Source organism: Misgurnus anguillicaudatus, chromosome 4 (genome assembly GCF_027580225.2).
Source record: "Misgurnus anguillicaudatus chromosome 4, ASM2758022v2, whole genome shotgun sequence".
Taxonomy (NCBI): domain Eukaryota; kingdom Metazoa; phylum Chordata; class Actinopteri; order Cypriniformes; family Cobitidae; genus Misgurnus; species Misgurnus anguillicaudatus.
Genome location: NC_073340.2, coordinates 37,019,109 through 37,040,327, shown reverse-complemented (window position 1 = coordinate 37,040,327; position 21,219 = coordinate 37,019,109). Strand labels below are relative to the sequence as shown.

The window sequence follows — 21,219 nt, the reverse complement described above, 5'->3', positions numbered from 1 at the left end:
TTAGCAAATGCAGGTGGTGTATAAAAACAAAGTGCACAAACCTCACATATTTAAGGTGCATGACTGTTGAAGGATACACATCAAAGTTGACACACTGTTGCTTTTTACCACATGTGACATTTAAAGCTACATGTCATGTGTAGGGTGATGAAGAGCATACAGATTTAAATGTCACGTGTGGGGTGTGAATAAAAAGCTGTCTGGAGATCAACAGTGTGTCAACATTGATTGGATAAATAGTTTTATTTAAAGTTTCTCACCTTGGGCAGTCCATTGGAGCTCTATTAGTGTTCATCTAAAACCATTCATGATCTTTGGGTGTTTTGTCTATAATCATTGTTGCTCTGAAGCATTTGCCTGACCTAACAGATGTGATCAGGGGCAAACTTTCACTCTTTCTCACTATTTGTATTAGGGCAGTTTTTACACTACAAAAAATATTTTCAAGAAAAAGTGTTCTTAGTATTTTTTCTTGTTTTCAGTAAAAATATCTAAAAATTCTTAAATTAAGATGCTTTTTCTTGATAAGCAAACCGACCCAAGAAAATAAGTCTAGTTTTTAGACCAAAACTATCAAATTTAAGTGATTTTGTGCATAAAACAAGCAAACATCTGTCAATGGTGTAAGCAAATTTTTCTTGAATTTAGTGTTTAAGAAAAATGTTCAAGATTTTTTTGCTTGTTTTATGCACAAAATCACTTAAATTTGATATTTTTGGTCTATAAACTACACTTATTTTCTTGAGTTGTTGTGCTCATCAAGAAAAAGCATCTTAATTTAAGAATTTTTAGATATTTTTGCTGAAAATGTTTTCTTGAAAATATTTTTTTGCTGTGTATAATAGAGATAATCTGAAGATCAAAAAGGGTCCAGGGCCCGCTTGGGGGTCTGTTGTAGTATTTGTGGGGGTTCTCCAAGTATTGTTTAAACTCAAAATACTATTTGGAAAAAAGAAATGAAAACAAAAATGCATTAATAGGCTAATAATAGAAAAGGGGGATAATAGGGCTAGTTGTCATACTTTTGAAGATACAACCTGTGTAATACAAATATCCTCTTTTTGTTTCTGCTTTATCAAATAAACAAATTTTAAAAAGATTTTAAAGGGTGTTAACATACAAAATGTCAAATAATGTAATTAAATAGGCGTGTTTTATAATTATTTATAAGAATTCGTATTAGTTTAATATGAGTGACGTCACATGACGCTGCTGTTCTGTAAACATAATTTTTTGGTCAGGGTCAAAAATTGCTTCTGTATTTTTTGGTAAAATGTAATATAATCTTATAATTATTATTGTTATTATTATAATTATCATCATTACTATTATTATTACTATTATTATACAAACAGTAAACGCCCAGGTAAGTTGCGTTTTAAACCCCGCCTCTCTCTCGATTTCCCTCTCGTTAAACCGGTTTGAATGGCAGGTAGAAGACCCGCCCATATCCCGTTCCATCCTGTTTATGGGATTTGACTGGCATGTGGGAGCCCCGCCCTCCCCCTCCTGCTCCTCCCGCTGCTCGTCTTTGATTGGCAGATGAGAGTTGTGGAGTCATGGCGGAGCTCAGCGTCCCTCAGAAGATTCACTGGAGTCGCAACGAGACTTTCTGACAGATTTTCAAACTTTATAACAAACAAAACATGATCGAAACCAAGTTAAAGTGACCGGTTCCGTCGGACAACCGGAAACAGAAAACCGGCAAAGATGTGAGACTGTGCGATCCGAAAGAAAAGTCAGTTTAGTGTGTGGAAACTCTTCAAATATGGCTTCTTGCTTCTTTCAATTTCACGCGAAAAACTCTTCAACAAGAGCTTCGGTGTTTCTGCTTCTGTAGCGATGGATCCGAAGCACCGAGAGTTCTTAGAGCAGGTCCAGCACAAGTTGTCGGAGTCCGTCACAGATGTGGATCGGGTTCTGGAGCTGCTGGTCCGGTCCGGCAGCCTGAGTCCGGCCGAGCGAGTCGAGCTGGATCAGAACTGCAGCAGCAGCGCAGAAAAGATCCGTCTGCTCGTCAGGATGCTGATGGAGAAGAAGGACCGAGATCATTTCCAGGAGTTCTGCTGGGCTCTGGAGAAAACCCAACCGCTTCTGCTCAACTCTGTGCTGCCTGTGGACCACGAGCACAACACGGGTAAAACTTCCAGAACGTTCCTGTAAAGTTGCACTAAGTTTAGTTTTAGAGTAGTTTAATTTACCTTTCCAACAAAACACAAGTAAACAACGTAGAGTGATGTCATTGAACAAGTGATCATATGACAGATTAAACAAAGAACACATTTAATGTCTGTCTGTCTTTGTGTTGCACTTAAATATTCATTACTTTGATGTTTAGTCAATTATTATTGAATAATGTGAATGTTTGATATGGTTTATGGAGCAAATCGTGTCAAACTACAGTATGATGTCATTGTTTGACATGTTATGACATGTTATGACAATCAAGGAGGGATGTAACAAAAAATGTAATATTTAGGATTACAGACTTTTGGTGGTTTAGGGCTGCAAAACGATTAATCGTGATTAATCGTTTGTGGAATAAAAGTTTACATTTATATATGTGTGTACTGTGTATAATCATTCTGTATATAAATACACACACATGCATGTATAATTTTAAGACTGATATATGTAAATTTATATACGTATACATTTTTCTAAAATATATACTTGCATTTTTGTGTAATTACATATATATACATAATAATTATACACAGTATAAATGACATAAACAATATGCAGATGCAAAATATATTCTGCAAATGATTAGTTGCGATTAATTGTTTTGCATCCTTAATGTGTTTGATCCCATGCATGGGAAATTTACATTTTTCTTAAACGACGGTGGTTTGTGTTTTCGGCTGGGTACGGTCACATTGGCATGGTTTAACCGCTGGCACACTGATTCCCAGATGTTTTTTTTTTTGATACCAGTCATTATAATAAACATGGATCAGTCAGTGAGTGAAGCTTTATAAAGCTTTGGTTGACCTCTTGAGTAAATCTTCTAAGAGAAACATTGTAGAGTAAATGTGTTACAGATGTTTCTAAGATTCCTGTGGTTAAAAACACTCATCAGATGTGCAGAGATTTATCCATATGCCAGAAATAGCGAATAATGCGGCTTAATGCTGGATGAAACAACTTTACTTAGAAAGCCATAAAATCCATGTTACTGGAATCTGTCTTCATGACACAGAAATACATGTTGATTTGCAAACCGATACCGTCACATCCTTTCAGGCGGATGTGAAAGTGGATCAGAAACAGGATTTTTTAAAATCTGGTAAATGGAGCATTTCTGATCATTGACACACATTAGAGATCTGTTATGGTCATCAATACAAATCTCAACAGTGTTGATGGCAAAGATTATTTACTCAGTCATTGATGGACATGATTTGCCTTTTCTAGCTCTGTGTGTGAGTTTGTTTGTGTATTAGAGACAATAGCTGTCTCCTGGTTGGCAGCAGGTGGTCAAAGCATCAGGTCAGGATGGGTCTGGTAAGGCTTGTTAAACATGACCCATCCCTGTACACAGTTCACAGTGCAGACAGAAATCCTTTGATATGTCACTTACTAGGGCTGGGCAAAAAAATAGATTTTTCGATTAATCGCTTTTTTTACGTGGTCGACTCAAAATTGATTCTCAAAGGCCACAAATCGATTTTTTTTCATATTTATTTCCGCAAACATTGAACGTAAGATTAACGTTAATCTAATTATTAGTCTTTTTCACTAGACTGTTCTGACTTTTTTCAGCATAGATTTTTTATCTTGCATCAAAATTATATTGTATTTAACATAATTGTATGCATTTTAAATGTACCCAAGTGTACCTAAATTAAAAGAGTTTAACAGGTTTGTGGCTCTTAATTTCTTTTTATTAATTACCCTTGTAAACTTATGTTCACTGTTCTTTTTTATAAATATAGCATTTGTATTTAATCTATATTCATTGAGTCGAATCGAGTATAAAAACCGGCCCGAGAATCGGAATCGAATCGAGAATCGAAATCGAATCGTTCAGATAGCTTGTGAATCGAAATGGAATCGATCTGGAACAGCTCTATCACTTACAGCAGAAGGTTTCACCCTGTAGAGAACTAACACAAATCTAAACTTACATTTAATCCCTTTAATTCTGTTCACACATCCTTAAAAGAAAATCAAATGAATTTGGAGTGATAGGGCGAGAAAATGATTTCAGAGTAAACACTGTGATGTGTATGTGGGTCTGTGCATGTTTTTATGTTTGTATCTTTGAGTTTGTCCATAAGGTTGTTTTCTACAGATCCTCTTATGATATAATACATTTAAAAAAGTGTTTAGTAGCGCTGGGCAATATGAATGTATATTTTTCTATTGTGTGTACTGTGGTATGTAAATAAGTGGGCATGTCTAACACTTTTTTAGCTTATTATTTAAACAAGTGAAATATCTGTGGTCTGGATGTGGTTTGGTTTGTATTCATTATAGGATGGGGCTGTTGAATGCTTCATTCTGATTGGTTGAGAAATCTTCCACGAGTATGCATTATTTTTCTATAAATGCACACCTGACCTGTCAGATGTCTTAAAATAACCACCAGAGCAATGTCTGTGGTATAAGAGGAATAATTGACTCGGGTCCTTTGATTTATTTAAAAAATAATGCACACCTGCTTTGCATCGTGCTGCATTACCACCTTGGGTGTGAATTATTTTCAAATAATTTAATGGCGCGTTGTCAATTATTATTTACATTAATGGGTTCTGTGAAATAAAATAACTCGTAGTGTAAAACACCTACCCCTAAAGTTTAGTTTATCTTACACTAATGATGCTGGTGATGGAGAAACTCTTGTTGTTTGTTTGACTCAGGGTCCACATACAGCGTTCTGTCTGCGATGCCGTCTGACTCTGAGAGCAGCAGTTCCCTCAGCAGTGTTGGTGAGTCTCTCTCTCTCTTTCTGTCTCTCTCTCATTCTTCTTAATTTTAGGGGAAATAGGTGACCCAGACACATTTTTGAAGGTTGTTTAATGCAATTTTGTGTATGAATTATCAGATTATTTTTGTTTAGATTAAGGAAGGAGTCACTAAATCAGATTCAAACTTGCATACTGCAGTTTATAGATGTTTGTATGAAACTTGATCTTGAATAATCTATAAAAGAGAGTAAAGAAACGTCTCTTACAGCAGCAGTAAGTGAGCTCTTCTCTACATTAAACATCTAAAAGCCGACAGACTCTCCTGTTTTCTGCAGTCACAGTGTTAGTTAATGGGGCAGGTAGTCAGTGGCCCAGATAAAACATAGTTTATTTATAACATCTGTTAAAGAAAATACACCAGGGCTGACTTCAAAACTAAAAGATAAAGCATACAAAGCTGACAGCTCCTGTATAGCATCTTTAAATCTGCTTCAGAAAGAGACAGACAGACCTATCTGAGTATTAAAAAGGATAGTTATCCCAAAAGTAAACTTTGTGAAAATAATCATCATTAAAACATGTTGTAACAAACCTTTGTGACACAGAAGACACGTTGTTGATGATTTTTTCAATACAATAAAAGTGAATGGGCAATGAGAAAAAAAATATAATGACATGTAAAATGAACTTCTCTTAAAGTCATTGTGAATATTTTATTTTATAAGTACTGAGAGAATGATCTCACCTTGTTATATGTGTCCAGCATCCTCACCTCCACCTGCACACCTGGACAAGCATGTGATGAGCGAGAAACTAGAGACCGTAATGTTCCAGCTCAGACAGGTGACCAGAGAGCGAGATGACTTGCGTAAAAGACTAGCCCTCTCCTCTCCCGGAACCACCTTTGATGATTGCAGGTATGGTAACCAAGTTACTCTACAGTGTTCAGGGTGTGATGTAGATGTAGCCATGGAAACAGAGCTCAGGGTGTAAGTGTAACTATAGCCATGGTACCAGAACTCAGGGTGTGATTGTTGATGTAGCCTTGGTAACAGAGCTCAGGTTGTGATTGTAGATGTAGCCTTGGTAACAGAGCTCACGGTGTGATTGTAGATGTAGCCATGGTAACAGAGCTCAGGGTGTGATTGTTGATGTAGCCTTGGTAACAGAGCTCAGGTTGTGATTGTAGATGTAGCCTTGGTAACAGAGCTCAGGGTGTGATTGTAGATGTAGCCATGGTAACAGAGCTCAGGGTGTGATTGTAGATGTAGCCATGGTAACAGAGCTTAGGGTGTGATTGTCGATGTAGCCATGGTAACAGGGTTCATGGTGTAAGTGCAACTGTAGCTATGGTACCAGAGCTCAGGGTGTGATTGTTGATGTAGCCTTGGTAACAGAGCTCAGGGTGTGATTGTAGATGTAGCTATGGTAACAGAGCTCATGTTGTAAGTGTAACTGTAGCCTTGGTAACAGAGCTCAGGGTGTGATTGTAGATGTAGCCATGGTAACAGAGCTCAGGGTGTGATTGTTGATGTAGCCTTGGTAACAGAGCTCAGGTTGTGATTGTAGATATAGCCTTGGTAACAGAGCTCAGGTTGTGATTGTAGATGTAGCCATGGTAACAGAGCTCAGGGTGTGATTGTTGATGTAGCCTTGGTAACAGAGCTCAGGTTGTAATTGTAGATGTAGCCTTGGTAACAGAGCTCAGGGTGTGATTGTAGATGTAGCCATGGTAACAGAGCTCAGGTTGTGATTGTAGATGTAGCCTTGGTAACAGAGCTCAGGGTGTGATTGTAGATGTAGCCATGGTAACAGAGCTCAGGGTGTGATTGTTGATGTAGCCTTGGTAACAGAGCTCAGGTTGTGATTGTAGATGTAGCCTTGGTAACAGAGCTCAGGGTGTGATTGTAGATGTATCCATGGTAACAGAGCTCAGGGTGTGATTGTAGATGTAGCCATGGTAACAGAGCTTAGGGTGTGATTGTCGATGTAGCCATGGTAACAGGGCTCATGGTGTAAGTGCAACTGTAGCTATGGTACCAGAGCTCAGGGTGTGATTGTTGATGTAGCCTTGGTAACAGAGCTCAGGGTGTGATTGTAGATGAAGCTATGGTAACAGAGCTCATGGTGTAAGTGTAACTGTAGCCATGGTAACAGAGCTCAGGGTGTGATTGTAGATGTAGCCATGGTAACAGAGCTCAGGGTGTGATTGTAGATGTAGCCATGGTAACAGAGCTCAGGGTGTGATTGTTGATGTAGCCTTGGTAACAGAGCTCAGGTTGTGATTGTAGATATAGCCTTGGTAACAGAGCTCAGGTTGTGATTGTAGATGTAGCCATGGTAACAGAGCTTAGGGTGTGATTGTAGATGTAGCCATGGTAACAGAGCTTAGGGTGTGATTGTCGATGTAGCCATGGTAACAGGGTTCATGGTGTAAGTGCAACTGTAGCTATGGTACCAGAGCTCAGGGTGTGATTGTTGATGTAGCCTTGGTAACAGAGCTCAGGGTGTGATTGTAGATGTAGCTATGGTAACAGAGCTCATGTTGTAAGTGTAACTGTAGCCTTGGTAACAGAGCTCAGGGTGTGATTGTAGATGTAGCCATGGTAACAGAGCTCAGGGTGTGATTGTTGATGTAGCCTTGGTAACAGAGCTCAGGTTGTGATTGTAGATATAGCCTTGGTAACAGAGCTCAGGTTGTGATTGTAGATGTAGCCATGGTAACAGAGCTCAGGGTGTGATTGTTGATGTAGCCTTGGTAACAGAGCTCAGGTTGTAATTGTAGATGTAGCCTTGGTAACAGAGCTCAGGGTGTGATTGTAGATGTAGCCATGGTAACAGAGCTCAGGTTGTGATTGTAGATGTAGCCTTGGTAACAGAGCTCAGGGTGTGATTGTAGATGTAGCCATGGTAACAGAGCTCAGGGTGTGATTGTTGATGTAGCCTTGGTAACAGAGCTCAGGTTGTGATTGTAGATGTAGCCTTGGTAACAGAGCTCAGGGTGTGATTGTAGATGTATCCATGGTAACAGAGCTCAGGGTGTGATTGTAGATGTAGCCATGGTAACAGAGCTTAGGGTGTGATTGTCGATGTAGCCATGGTAACAGAGCTCAGGGTGTGATTGTAGATGTAGCCTTGGTAACAGAGCTCAGGGTGTGATTGTAGATGTAGCCATGGTAACAGAGCTCAGGGTGTGATTGTTGATGTAGCCTTGGTAACAGAGCTCAGGTTGTGATTGTAGATATAGCCTTGGTAACAGAGCTCAGGTTGTGATTGTAGATGTAGCCATGGTAACAGAGCTTAGGGTGTGATTGTAGATGTAGCCATGGTAACAGAGCTTAGGGTGTGATTGTCGATGTAGCCATGGTAACAGAGCTCAGGCTGTGATTGTAGATGTAGCCTTGGTAACAGAGCTCAGGGTGTGATTGTAGATGTAGCCATGGTAACAGAGCTTAGGGTGTGATTGTAGATGTAGCCATGGTAACAGAGCTCATGGTGTAAGTGCAACTGTAGCTATGGTACCAGAGCTCAGGGTGTGATTGTTGATGTAGCTATGGTAACAGAGCTCAGGGTGTGATTGTCGATGTAGCCATGGTAACAGAGCTCATGGTGTAAGTGTAACTAGCTATGGTACCTGAACTCAGGGTGTGATTGAAGATGTAGCCATGGTAACAGAGCTCAGAGTGTAAGTGTGACTGTAGCTATGGTATCAGAACTTGCGGTGTGATTGTAGATGTAGACATGGTAACAGAGCTCAGAGTGTGAAGGTAACTGTAGCTATGGTTACGAAGCTGAGAATGTGAATGAGCTATCTTTAGCAATGATAACTTCACCTGAAAGGGCTTTTTTAGCCCCTGTTTGTGCAAAGTTTCAGAATATAAAGGCAGAGCATTCCTATTGGACAGCAAGTTACCTTTATATAACTTGCTTTTATATTGTGTGAGAGAGATTTCAGAGTGATTTAGGCTTACTTTCATTACTATTTCATAAGTGACGCTTTTGCTCTGTTTTTGTGCATTTTCACCTAAATGTTTACAGGCCCGCAATTCACTGCAGAGACTGAGACTCTTTTATGCTATTTTCTGTGTGTGTTTGTGTGTGTGTGTGTGTGTGTGTGTGTGTGTGTGTGTGTGTTTGTTTATAGGCCGAGTGTAAAGCCGGCTCATGATTATGAGCGTCTGAAGCTCCAGTGCATGAAGGCCATGTCAGACCTACAGTCTCTTCAGAACCAGCACACCAAAACCCTCCAGAGATGTGAAGAGGCCGTGAGAGATGCAGATTACTACCAGTGAGATCTCTACCTATGAGTTTTGAAAGTTTCATTCAGATCGTTTGTTACACTGGAATGGCTTTTTAGCCTATTTCTGCCCAAACTGTGTCTAATAGGATGGTATTTGCTATTGTGTGGTATTGTGAGGATCAGCTGATGAGCTCAGTAGTGTCATTGGGGAAGGCTCTGATTGGCTGCCTTGAGTTAGAGTTACTGAATGTGGAATTAAAGTTTTAATTCGTTGAGCATTTACATTTAGTCATTTAGCAGACGTTTTTGTACAAAGCCACTAACAAATGAGGTGACAATAGAAGCAATTAAAGCAACACAAGAACAGCTCATCCAATATAATCAAGTTTAACACAGTAGCCAGGGGTTAGTTTTTTATGAAAGAAGATAAAGATAGAAAAATAGAGAAAGTCATTAGTATGTGAGGTGTTGGTGGAAGAGATTCGTTTTTTAGCTGATTCTTAATGATGGCTAGTCAACCGATCGTGTCGTGACCGGCAGATCTTTCCAAAGATGTGGAACAGAACTAGAGAGTGTACCTAATTTTTTCCCTTTTTGAGATGGCACCACAAGCCGCCGCTCTGTGACAGAGCACAGGGATCGAGAGGGTACATAAGTCTGTATGAGCGAGTAAAGTTAAAGGGTGCTGACCTAGTGGTGGTTTTAAAGGCCAGGAGTAGAGCTTTGAATTTGTAGCCAGTGTAACTAGACAATTGACAAGTAACTTGGCTCATTGAAGACCACTCTTGACATGTATATAGAAAATAGCAGTGGTCCAAGCACTGAGCCTTGAGGTACCCCGGTATTGAGACGTTGGGGTTCAGAGACGTCACATCTCCAGGATACTGTAAATTACCTACCCGAGAGGTAAGACCTGAACCATAGTAGCGCCGTATTAGAGACAACCAGAGCCTTGAGGATGGACATGAGGATGTGGTGAATGGCAGTGTCAAAAGCAGATAGATCCAGTAAGATCAGTACAGATGGCTTGAAGGCTGCTCTTGCCTGCCTTAGGGCATTAATGACTGAGAGCAGTGCAGTTTTGGTGGAGTGACTGCTCTTGAAACAAGACTAGTTGCTGTCCAGGAGGTTATTTGCATGTAAAGGAACACAAGGAAAACAATATCATTGTAGAGTCCAAGTGAGAAGGCCAAGAGCAACTGTGACAAATAATTAAAAACTGCATGAGGTGTTAGCAGAGGTGAAAGAAACGGATTCAAATAAATATTTAGAGGTTAAAGTGTTAATTATGTTTAATGAAATGACCCAGCTGTTGCACAAAGCTAAACCAATCGTATGGTTGTGATTCATCATGAATGACTCTTGTGAGGTTCAATAAAGAAAGTTAAAAAGAACACTGCTATTCATGCTCTACAATAACTCACACTAATTCTTAATCTCTCTCCCTCTCTCTGTCTCTCTCGCTCGCTCTCTTTCTCTCAGTACTCTTCATGGGCGTGCGGCCGTTGAACAGACTCGGCTACAAGAAGACTTGGAGTCTGTGAAGCTGGACTACTCGCAGCTCATGCAACAGCACTCGCAGCTGCAGCAGACCTGCGACGAGCTGCGCCGCATCCATGATGATGACCAGAGAGAGGTCACAGACATGCGTGTGCAGCAGCAACAGGTGCAAATTACAGGCATAAGTATCACAAAGCATTCAGCATTTGCATTCAGTCTTTCTGAGGCTCATTTTGAATCTCTATTATTTGTCGTTCTAATGCAAATCTTGAGACATTTGGCTAGTTAGTTTCACATAACCTGTTTACGTAATAGTACACAATAACCTGACCCTAGCCTTAAACCTGTCTGCAGATCAATTTTCAATCTGCGTTTTTGGTTTGTCCTATAATATTATTTTGTTTTCAGACTTTAATAGTCTCTGGCATAACATCACTGAGAGCTGCAGTGTAATTGTATAATTTGTGTGACATATGAACTGTGTGTTGGCTCAGTGGTGCCATCATGTTGACGGTACTTCATATCTGCAGATGTAGAATGATGTCATTTGATCTGAATACATCTAGCTACACCTGGCACCTGGTCTATCTCAAAGTGGAGTGTACACTAAAGACTGGGTTCAGTTATTTCACAGGTCATTGTCTCTGTTTCAGGTCATGCGTGAGAACGGTTCCTCTGACCTTCTAAACAAACTCTATGACGGGGCCCTCAACAAATTGGAGGTAATGAAGCAGGAGAGCGACGCCCTGAGGAAACGATACAACGAGAAGACGGCCAATCACAGCGCAGACCTGAGCCGTCTGGAGCAGATGGATGAAGAAAACAGACGTCTGCAGAAACAGCTGGACGTTCTTCTGAAACAGAGAGATTCAGCGCTTCATTTCCAACAACAGTACAGCAGTTCTGGCAGGAGGTACCTCAGTACCACATTCCCAAATCTTAAAGCATTTAATCAGCAATACAACACTGAATTAATTCACTGGACTTTTAATCCTTTGCTAGCAGCAGCATTTACTCTGGTATTGTTTGTATAGCTGTAGACCACATAGCTTATTTTTAAATGGAAAGCATTATGAAAGCCGTAAATGTTCTGTATAATGGACATTGGGATAAATATACAGTTGATGTAATCCAGATTGTCTGCTTGTGTTTCTCTAAGGTTTGAGAGCCTCCAGCAGGAGCTGAATAACGTGTCCGCTCAAAACGACGAGCTGCAGAGGGAAATGGAGCGTTTGCAGATGGAGAATACGCGATATAAGACCCTGCAGCTGAAGGCCATGAAGGACACAGAGAAACTGAAGGATGAAAGAGACTCTGTACTGAATGAGTACCGGATGATCATGAGCGAGAGAGATCAGGTGATCAAAGAGGTGGATAAACTCCAGAGCGGGTTAGAGGCGGCCGAGGCCAAACTCAAGAACACATCCAGCGAGAGGAGAGTTGCCAGCGAAGAGATGGAGGCTCTCAGACAGGTCATATATTAATGATCATCAGTATTTCATTTGTTAGTTTTATTAAACATGTGACCCGTGCTGGCAAAACGAGTCAGAATGAGCACATTTTCAAAAATGAGTTATTGATATTTTGACATTCTCTAAAAAAACTTCAAAAAGATGTATGATTTGTTTGGAATCTAATAAGAAATGACAGAGCCACACCTGTCAGCAAATTTAGAGAAAAATCAAAAACAAAATCTCCACATCCATACCTTAAAATCACTGTGAAATTATTAGATTTAACACTGTTAATGTAATGTAAGGATCTAATATAATCTTACACATCAGATATTTTTAAAACTGTAATCCTGTGTATATGTGTATATATCGGGGTTGCACGCTCGCCAATCTGTGCACAGGGATCTATAGGTCAGCGGGAGGAAGAACGTTTTCGAGTCTTATCTCCCTTACTAACTCTTTTAACATCAATCAGGTCCTGAACTTTATCTCTTTTAATAGCTATTTTAACATCAAGCCAGTCCTGCACTTAATTTCCTAATTGCTGAATTTTTTAAAAGCGGAAACAAAAGGTCATGCACATGCAGATGGGAACGCATCTTTGTATTAGATTAAGCATTTAGGACGATACACCTCTCAGAAAATGTACAAATAAAGATTATAAGGGGACATTTCACAAGACTTTTTTAAAAAATTAGTCTAAAAATTAGTAAAAATTTGTTCAAATTAGTCTTTGGTGTCCCCAGAGTACATATATGTGAAGTTTATCTCAAAATATCATATAGGTGATTTATTATAGCATGTTAAAATTAACACTTTGTAGGTGTGAGCAAAAATCTGCCGTTTATGGGTGTATCCTTTAAAATGCAAATGAGCTGATGAAATGCAAACATTGATCACCATAATTGTGTTTGTTGAAATTGAAACTCAATTGTGCTGTCAATTATTTTCTTTCTCTCTGCACTAAATGTCAGTGTCATGGTTGGATAGTGCAGATTAAGGGGTGGTATTATTATAAAAAGATCCCCTTCTGACATCACAAGGGGAGCCATATTTCAATGAGCTATTTTTCACATAATTGCAGAGAATGGTTTACAAAAACTAAGTTACTGGGTTGATCTTTTTCACATTTTCTAGGTTGATAGAAGCACTGGGGACCCAATTATAACACTTAAACATAAAAAGTCACATTTTGTCCCCTTTAATGACTATTTAGAGCATTGGGATTGCTAGACGAGGGCTTAATGTACTAATTTTTATAAAACCATCAATTGTGGCTCAAAATTAGACGGTACACATTGTGACTCATTTTGCCATCACGGGTCACATATGTTACATTTGCACTTTAATGTGGCGAGTTTGGTGTATATTTTATACCAGTGAGTTTTGCAGGGCAGTCACTCTTTTTCTTAGTTAAACATAGTTAAAGAGATAAAGTAGGAGACTTTTGTAACTTGCATCGTAGTTGCAACTATTTTTCCTAAAGCTCAACTCTAGTTTAACTACTTTAAATTATAAGTAGCTTGACAAGTTATAGCCTTGTTTGTTGCAAAATACCTTTATGAATAAGTAAAAACATGATCCTGACCCGTGTTATGTGCAGGAACTGAACTCGGCTCTGTTGGATCGAGACCGAGCGATCCGTGAGAAGACAGAACTGCTGGAGAAGTACTGTCATGAGGTTCAGGATAAGGCAGAGACTCAGAAAGAGTTGAGTCAGGCCTGTAAGGACATCGAGACGGTGCGAGAGGAACGAGACGTGGCCCGTAAAGAGAGAACGGAAGCCATTATACAGAGAGACCAGCTGCTGAGAGAATACTACCAGGCCAGACAGGTGAGCTGGATCAGATGAATGAAGATTAGTTGTTTATCTAAATGCATCCACACTGATTTTAACTTGCATGTTACGAAACTAAACATGTTAACATGATCAATGAAACTTCAGAAGCAGGACAGTGCGACGGTGGACATGGAGCGGGTCAGTAAAGAGCTGGAGGTGTTGAGAAAACAGTGCGAGGCGGTGTCTGAGGAACTACAGGAGGCTGTACAGGAGGCTGAGGTGGCAAAGTGTCGCAGAGATTGGGCCTTTCAGGAGAGAGACAAGATTGTCGCAGAGAGAGAGAGTATACGGTGATTTAATCAACTTCATCACTGTCGAACTAAGACACAAATGGGTGATTCTCACGAAATCCAGATTTAGAATCCAGTGTCCATCATCAGATTTTTTTAAAAAGCCCTTGAAGGCACATATAAGATTAAGGTCTGAATTTACTATAATCATTATTTTTAGAGGATTTAAAAAAATATTTCCTATAGAATTATTTACATTTTTAGATTATCATTATCAAAAATTATCATTACCGCAACATGATATTACATTAAATATATGCATTTACAAACACATGTTTTGGTAATGAGAACTAAAAAGTTGAAAATTGGTCCAAAATTGGTCTTGGACACATTTATATTCATTATTATTGTCTCTACATTTACCAATGATCACCAAATCCCACATGTTTCTTTACTGTAAATGTTTATAGTATAACTTGCACTGAAGCTTTTTATTTTTTAGATTTTTTAATTATAATTATTTCCATGTCAAAGAACCCAAATCCAGTTATGGACACGTTGCGGTAATGAAAATTTTCTCCTTAAATGTGGAAAAAACAACAAAATTAATTTGTATGATGTCATTTGAAATTATGTGCAAAATAGTACATGAAGAGATGTTTGCAACTGTATGCTTCTTATTTTGATACTCTTACTTTGCATTTACTTTTATTATCAAAATGTTTCATGACACCTCATAAGTCTAATTTCGCGAGAATCACCCAAACAGTTTCAAATACATTATTAAAATGTTTCACCTGTTGTTGATGGTGTACAGGTAAACAGGTGGAGGGTTTTAAGTATATTTTTGTTATATACTTGTATGTATATTTCTAATGTTTGTGTGTGCATGTATTGTCAGGACGTTGTGTGATAAACTGCGTCGAGAGCGTGACCGAGCGGTGAGTGATCTCGCCGATGCGCTGCGTAACCTCGATGACTTGCGAAAACAAAAAAATGACGCGGTGCGAGAACTGAAGGAGCTAAAGTAAGTCTTACACACTGAGACTTAAACCTGATTTGTTTTATGAAAGATAAAGTCATTGTCAAGTTTTTTAGATTTGAATTGAATTTTTTATGTATATGGGGTGGCAGTGGTTGAAAATCATTGAAGCTAATATAAGGTGTCTGTTTCAGGGAGTGCATGGAGGAGCAGTTGGAAAAGGAGGCGCGTTTTCGCCAACTGATGGCCCACAATTCTCACGATTCTGCTATAGATACAGACTCTCTAGAGTGGGAAACTGAGACCGTGGAGTTTGAGAGAAGTACGGTGAGTATATTGTGACTCTAGGAAGATCAAAGACAAGATAAACCTCCAGATGTGCAGAGTTTTAACACGTCGGCTGTCTTATGTACGGACGACATGGATTTGAGTGCTCTTGGGTTTGATATTGCGGAGGGGGTAAGCGATCCGTACTTACCCGGGGATTATGGGATATTTGTGAGCAAGGTGGACAAAGGAAGTATTGCAGAAGGCAGATTAAGGTATGAGAGTTTTTATATAAGGAATTATATCGCACTTCTTCAGTGTATGTTTTACGTTTATGCATTTAGCAGACATCAATCCTATGCTGATAATAAGTGTTATTTTTATTTCAGGGTGAATGATTGGTTGTTAAAGATCAACGATGTGGATCTGGCCAATAAAGACAGAAAGCAGGTGATAAAGGCGGTGTTCAGTAGGGGCGGGGTCATTAACATGGTGGTCCGCAGACGGAGGTCTCTAGGAGGAAGAATGGTCGCTTCTGTGCATCTTTCACTCGCAGGTCACAAAGGTTTGTTAACTGATCAGTTATTCAGCTTAATGTAAGCCCATCTTTTACTTTTCTCTGTGAAAGATGTTCAGCAGAACTTATTGAATACATTTGTGTCTTTCTATGTCTCTGGTTCAGACTGTGGCATTGGGTTGGAGAGTGCCGTGTTCGTCTCGTCTGTTTCTCCGGGCAGTCCTGCAGCCAGGGACGGTTCTGTGTGTCCTGGTGACCGACTTCTCAATGTGAGTCCACATCTGATGACATCAGTAGCCCAGAAAAATCCTGATTGGTTAATTTCTTTGCATATTACAGGGTTCCCCTGGGTCCTTGAGATCCTTGAAAGTTTGTGAATCTGGGGGAAATCATTCAAGGTCCTGGGAAGTTTTTGAAAATATACATATATAGATACAGGTCATTGAAAGTGCTTGAATCTATTTTATGCAAGAAGTTTTCTGAAAAATACAAATCCATATTATTCCCTGTGTAGTGTAGGATAATATCAATAAAATTCTAGACTTTTAAAGCACACATGCTAAACTGTTCTCTTATATCTTCTGTATGCGAATGTTGATTCATGTTGATGCTTTTTTGCATAGTTGTGTTTGACACATGAAAACGTCTCGGGTTACGTATGTAACTGTTGTTTCCTGAGAAGGGAACGAGACGCTGCGTCTCCCTTGCCATACTTCCTGCATCTCTGTAACGCCGTCTTTGGCAATATTTCAGCTAGTGATATACTTCCTGGTTCCCGCGTCAGCCTGTCTTTGTTGTTAAGCCTGACTATTGGTTGAATTTGATATACACATTCAGATGCACTTACCCCTGGAGGCGTCCTCAAAGTGTCACCGCAGTGACGCAGCGCGAGTTCCCTCAAAAGGGAACTGTTACAATGTATCTTAAAAGGTAACACAAAGTAACCTTGCTCTCACTTGAAATATGTGTCCACACATTTAGTCCTTGAATTTGAGGATATTGGACCTGGAAAGTCCTTGAAAGGTCCTTGAATTTGAAGTTAACTAAGGTGTGGGAAACCTGAATTAGCTCTTTGTATATTAGTTGATTAGCTCGTGTGATCTTATGTGTTTCAGATCAATGGAATTTCACTGGATAATAAATCCGTGAGCGAGTGCGAGAATCTCCTGCACAGCTGTCGAGATTCAGTTTCTCTTACAATTCTTAAGGTGAGACTATTACAAAATAATACTGATAATTATTACATATGAATTATTTTATCTAGCAAAGCCTTAGCAGTTAAAGGCGCAATATGTAATTTTCACACAATATGAAACTTTGAAGTCAAACAAGCTTTCTATGGCAGCAAAAGCTGAAAAAGCTGCGACCATATGAACAATGTCAGAGCGCTTTTTAAACTGCAAATATTTGAGAGAAATTTTCTTCTCTTGTTCCAGGTCTTTCCGCAGAGTTTGTCGGGTTTGAGTATCTCTGACCGTGACTGCGAGAGAAACGCTAACGAGAAAGCTGCGGATCATTTGCGGCCCTGCAGGAAACAGCCAATCAGCAGCCACTCCACCCATAAGGACATGTACAGCCCCACCCGCGACGTAGAAAGCGACCGTAACCAGCACGGGCCCCCGTATCGCTCTGACCCATATCACGAGATCTGCTGTCCGCATCCGAACCCTAAGCGGCCCCTAACCTTGCACCCCATCTCCCCCGGTGACTGCATCAATATAGAGATGGGTCAGGACAGGAAAAAGCAAAGTGGAGGCACCTGGCCCAAAATGATGGCTGTCGCCATGACGACTGCGGACCCACCGCTCTCTATTTTTAGGACACAAAAGAGGAAGTCGATATTTGACACAGATGTGTTTAAAAGGCCAGAGACGCCATCCAAGCTGGATTACCTCAGTGTGTCTCAGATGCCCAAACATTCCCCTCAGAGCTCCTGGTCAGAGGGGCCGGCACAGGTACCGCCCGACCCCCCCAAACGCAGCGATTCTTTCAAATTCAAACACAAACCACAGGGAAGTTCTGCGTCCGATTCCACTATTACCACTGGATCTCCCCCAGCTACGCCAATTCAGGCCACACCTTCTCTCGGAGACAAAGCCGGTCCTGATGTCGAAGGTCGGGACCGCAATGGGAATGTTCTCCCGGGCTCTGGCACAGGAGGTTCCTTCACTGAAGAGGTGTCTGAACTCGAGGTGCGAAGAGTGAGACCGAACTCAGCACCCGCCCAGCGCCGCACTCTCACGCCCCTTAAAATGCCGTTTCCACAGGTATGGTTTAGTTTAGTTAAAACATTTCAAATGCACGTGACTTCAGTTGAATAAAAGAATCATTGAGGATTTCGTAAAAAGTGTAAAAATCTTGTCACATCATTGTGAGCCCATCTCGTCTCGTGGAGTAAGTGTCTCGTTACACTGCTAATAGACCTATCACCTATTGTTAGTTCATATTAGCTTATGCATTTACTAATGTTAAAAAAATACAACAGTATCGTAAAGTGTTAGCAAACAAACAAGCAAACCATATTTGGCTAGCGTTAGTGAAGCGGGCAGTGGTCTTTCTGCTAAGCTCCATCCACAAAACGTCACAATGTTTACTATAACAGTAAAAGCGGGTCTATACCGGGGGTCTCCAACCTTGCTCCTGGTGAGCTACTGTCCTGCATATTTTAGCTCCAACCCCAATCAAACACAGTTGAAGCAGCTAATTAAGGTGTTCAGGGTTGCTTGATAATTACAGACGGGTGCAGGACGCTAGCTCACCAGGAGCAGGGTTGGAGACACCTGGTCTATACCTCGTAATGTACTGTAAGTCACTTTGGATTAAAGGGTCTGCCAAAATGCATAAATGAAATTGTAATGTAAATGTGTAAATCAGTACAGCTAATGCAGGTTGGATGTAATGGCCTGTAGCAGTGCAGATACTGTACACCAGGGGTCTTAAACTACTCTTCTTTGAAGGTCAGATTTTAAAATTGTAAATATGATGTGGGCCAAACGTTTACCCCAATTTTTACCTTTTATATACTTGTTACTTTTACCTATTATTATTATTATTATTATTATTATTATTACCATGTATTATTATTATTATTATTATTATTATTATTACCATTATTATTATTATTATTATTATTATTATTATAATTATTAATATTATTATATTTTATAACTTATGTTGTTTTTGTTATAGGTCATATATTAACAAACATGCATTTTCAAAAAAGATGCACACTTCAGTATTTTGTCTTTTAATTATTGAAATCTCATATTTTCTTTTTTAATATTTTAAAAACAATTTAACATTGCAAGAGACAAATGTTAATAGTTCAACTATGAACGGTGCACTAAAAGTGCAAGCGTAAATAATCAACATGTATTTTTTATCTGTAATGCAGAGCTCTTAAACTTCTTTTGTTTATTACTGTTTAACTTTCATAAATTGTTTCATTTTAAGTATTCGCAACATATAGCCAGTCTTCTCCTAATGACTAAAATTGCACTTTATGCTTTCTTTTTTAATATTTTAAAGATATATAGGCTAAAACATCTTTTCATTGTACGCTACATTCAGACTAGAGCCCTGCAAGCCCGTCGGGGTCCGACAGGCTAAGCCCATTTGGGCCGGGCTCGGGCCGTCTTTTTTTTTTTTACAGACCGGGCTCGGGTCGGGCTTATTTTAGCATATCTCCTCATTGTGTGTGTGTTTGCGTGTGTAGCAGAGACTTCGCGCATCCAAGAGAGAGAGTACGCATCAAAGAGCGCGCGCGTCAGAGAGAGATTAAAAGTGATTGATATTGGTCTCGGGTCAGGTCGGGTTCGGGCTGAAAAAATTGCAGGCATTGTCGGGCTGGGGTCGGGTAGGGCTTGAACACTAGGGGCCGGGTTAGGGCTGGAGTTTTTGGCCAGTGCAGGGCGCTAATTCAGATGCGACTGTCGGAGTTCGCTCCCTAGTGGCAGTTGTAATAAAATTTTAGTTTAATCGTAAATCCATGTCAACGTGGGAGAGAAGCTCATTCCAGCCTTTAAACTACAATATATTTATACTTAATAATTTACTTATCAGTAATCAATGTTTTTTACAGGATTCAAGTGTTACTGATAAAGTTAAACAGGAAATGATTAATAATTTTCACCTTGCATATAGTGTTTTGATTGAATTCATCACTCCCGGTTGACGTGTCACATACGTTGTAGTCGCGCAAGTTTATTTTTTATGCATTAAATTTTTTTTTACGCATCCTCAGATGGTTGGCACCCCACGCAGCCCATTTCCAACTCTTCTTCCGGTTTATCTGCCGTCATTTGTCATGTACAGGTGAAAGGTGGCATTAAACTAATCACGCTAATTTTAAATCAGTCAAAGATGACCGGCGGGCCGGATAAAGATAATTAGAGGGCCACATTAGGCCGCAAGTTGACTAACCCTGCTTTACGCATTCAGGTTTAACCCCTTCAGTCTCTCTTTCAGAGCTTTTCAAATGACGATCATTCACCTGAACCTGTGGATTTGGTACGGTTCTCACCTTTCCGGTCAAATCGCCATAGCACAGGTTTCTCACCTGTGCAACCACGTGAGTTGAACACCGCAAACACATTCATGTTCATTGAAACACAAAATATATTTAATAGTGTACGCTGCTGTTAGAAACACATAGTGACCTCAAAACTGAGTGAATAAAGCACTTATAGCTTGTTGGCTGTATAAGATATAATTTTCCTTGCGTTTGTGTCGTGTCTAGACTCCGCTCCCAGGACTCTTTCTCCTTACCCTGCTGTCACGGCGGTCATGAGGAACCCTGTATACACGGCCTGGAGTCACTGTGTCAAAACCACTAACGCTCCTTCTGTTCCAGCACACGCACACACTCAAGTCAGGTACACACATGCACACGCAGACACACATTATATACTGTGATGTGTTGGGTGTGTTTTGATGTAAGATGTGTGTCATTATGTAACTCAGTCCACAGCATCAAGGCTGCTGGAGCGTCGATCTTAACCACAAGCGTTCTGCCGAACTTTTCGACAGCCCTCACGGAGCAATAAAACACAACACCAACTCCCTGCCGTCCAGCGCCAGACAAGGTAACAGCTCAACCTGTAAATGATGTGCACATCTGATATGTTTAATAATCTGTTGTCACAGTTTGAGGTCTCTTTGGTTTGTCTGTAGGTTTGTCTCATGTTCAACGCATTAAGATCCCATCCACCCCTCGGTACACTCGCTCTCAGGGATCAGACAGAGGTGCTTATCGTTTTTAATTTCACGCATCCTGT

General features: G+C 40.0%; 1 protein-coding gene across 1 annotated transcript in view; it reads left to right on the top strand.

Moving 5' to 3' along the window:
* Positions 1-1,348: 1,348 nt before the first annotated feature.
* dlg5b.1 (discs, large homolog 5b (Drosophila), tandem duplicate 1) overlaps positions 1,349-21,219 on the top strand; it is a 29,129-nt gene continuing 9,258 nt past the window's right edge. Inside the window, exons 1-20 of the mRNA XM_073867244.1 lie at positions 1,349-2,137; positions 4,866-4,934; positions 5,677-5,830; positions 9,058-9,201; positions 10,636-10,819; positions 11,307-11,566; positions 11,813-12,125; positions 13,711-13,941; positions 14,053-14,237; positions 15,079-15,204; positions 15,354-15,487; positions 15,575-15,701; positions 15,816-15,991; positions 16,109-16,212; positions 17,059-17,151; positions 17,380-18,210; positions 20,411-20,513; positions 20,682-20,817; positions 20,906-21,027; positions 21,116-21,187. Coding sequence (XP_073723345.1) covers positions 1,843-2,137; positions 4,866-4,934; positions 5,677-5,830; positions 9,058-9,201; positions 10,636-10,819; positions 11,307-11,566; positions 11,813-12,125; positions 13,711-13,941; positions 14,053-14,237; positions 15,079-15,204; positions 15,354-15,487; positions 15,575-15,701; positions 15,816-15,991; positions 16,109-16,212; positions 17,059-17,151; positions 17,380-18,210; positions 20,411-20,513; positions 20,682-20,817; positions 20,906-21,027; positions 21,116-21,187 — 3,859 coding nt within the window. The 5' untranslated portion in view covers positions 1,349-1,842. The remainder of the gene's footprint in view (positions 2,138-4,865; positions 4,935-5,676; positions 5,831-9,057; positions 9,202-10,635; positions 10,820-11,306; positions 11,567-11,812; positions 12,126-13,710; positions 13,942-14,052; positions 14,238-15,078; positions 15,205-15,353; positions 15,488-15,574; positions 15,702-15,815; positions 15,992-16,108; positions 16,213-17,058; positions 17,152-17,379; positions 18,211-20,410; positions 20,514-20,681; positions 20,818-20,905; positions 21,028-21,115; positions 21,188-21,219) is intronic.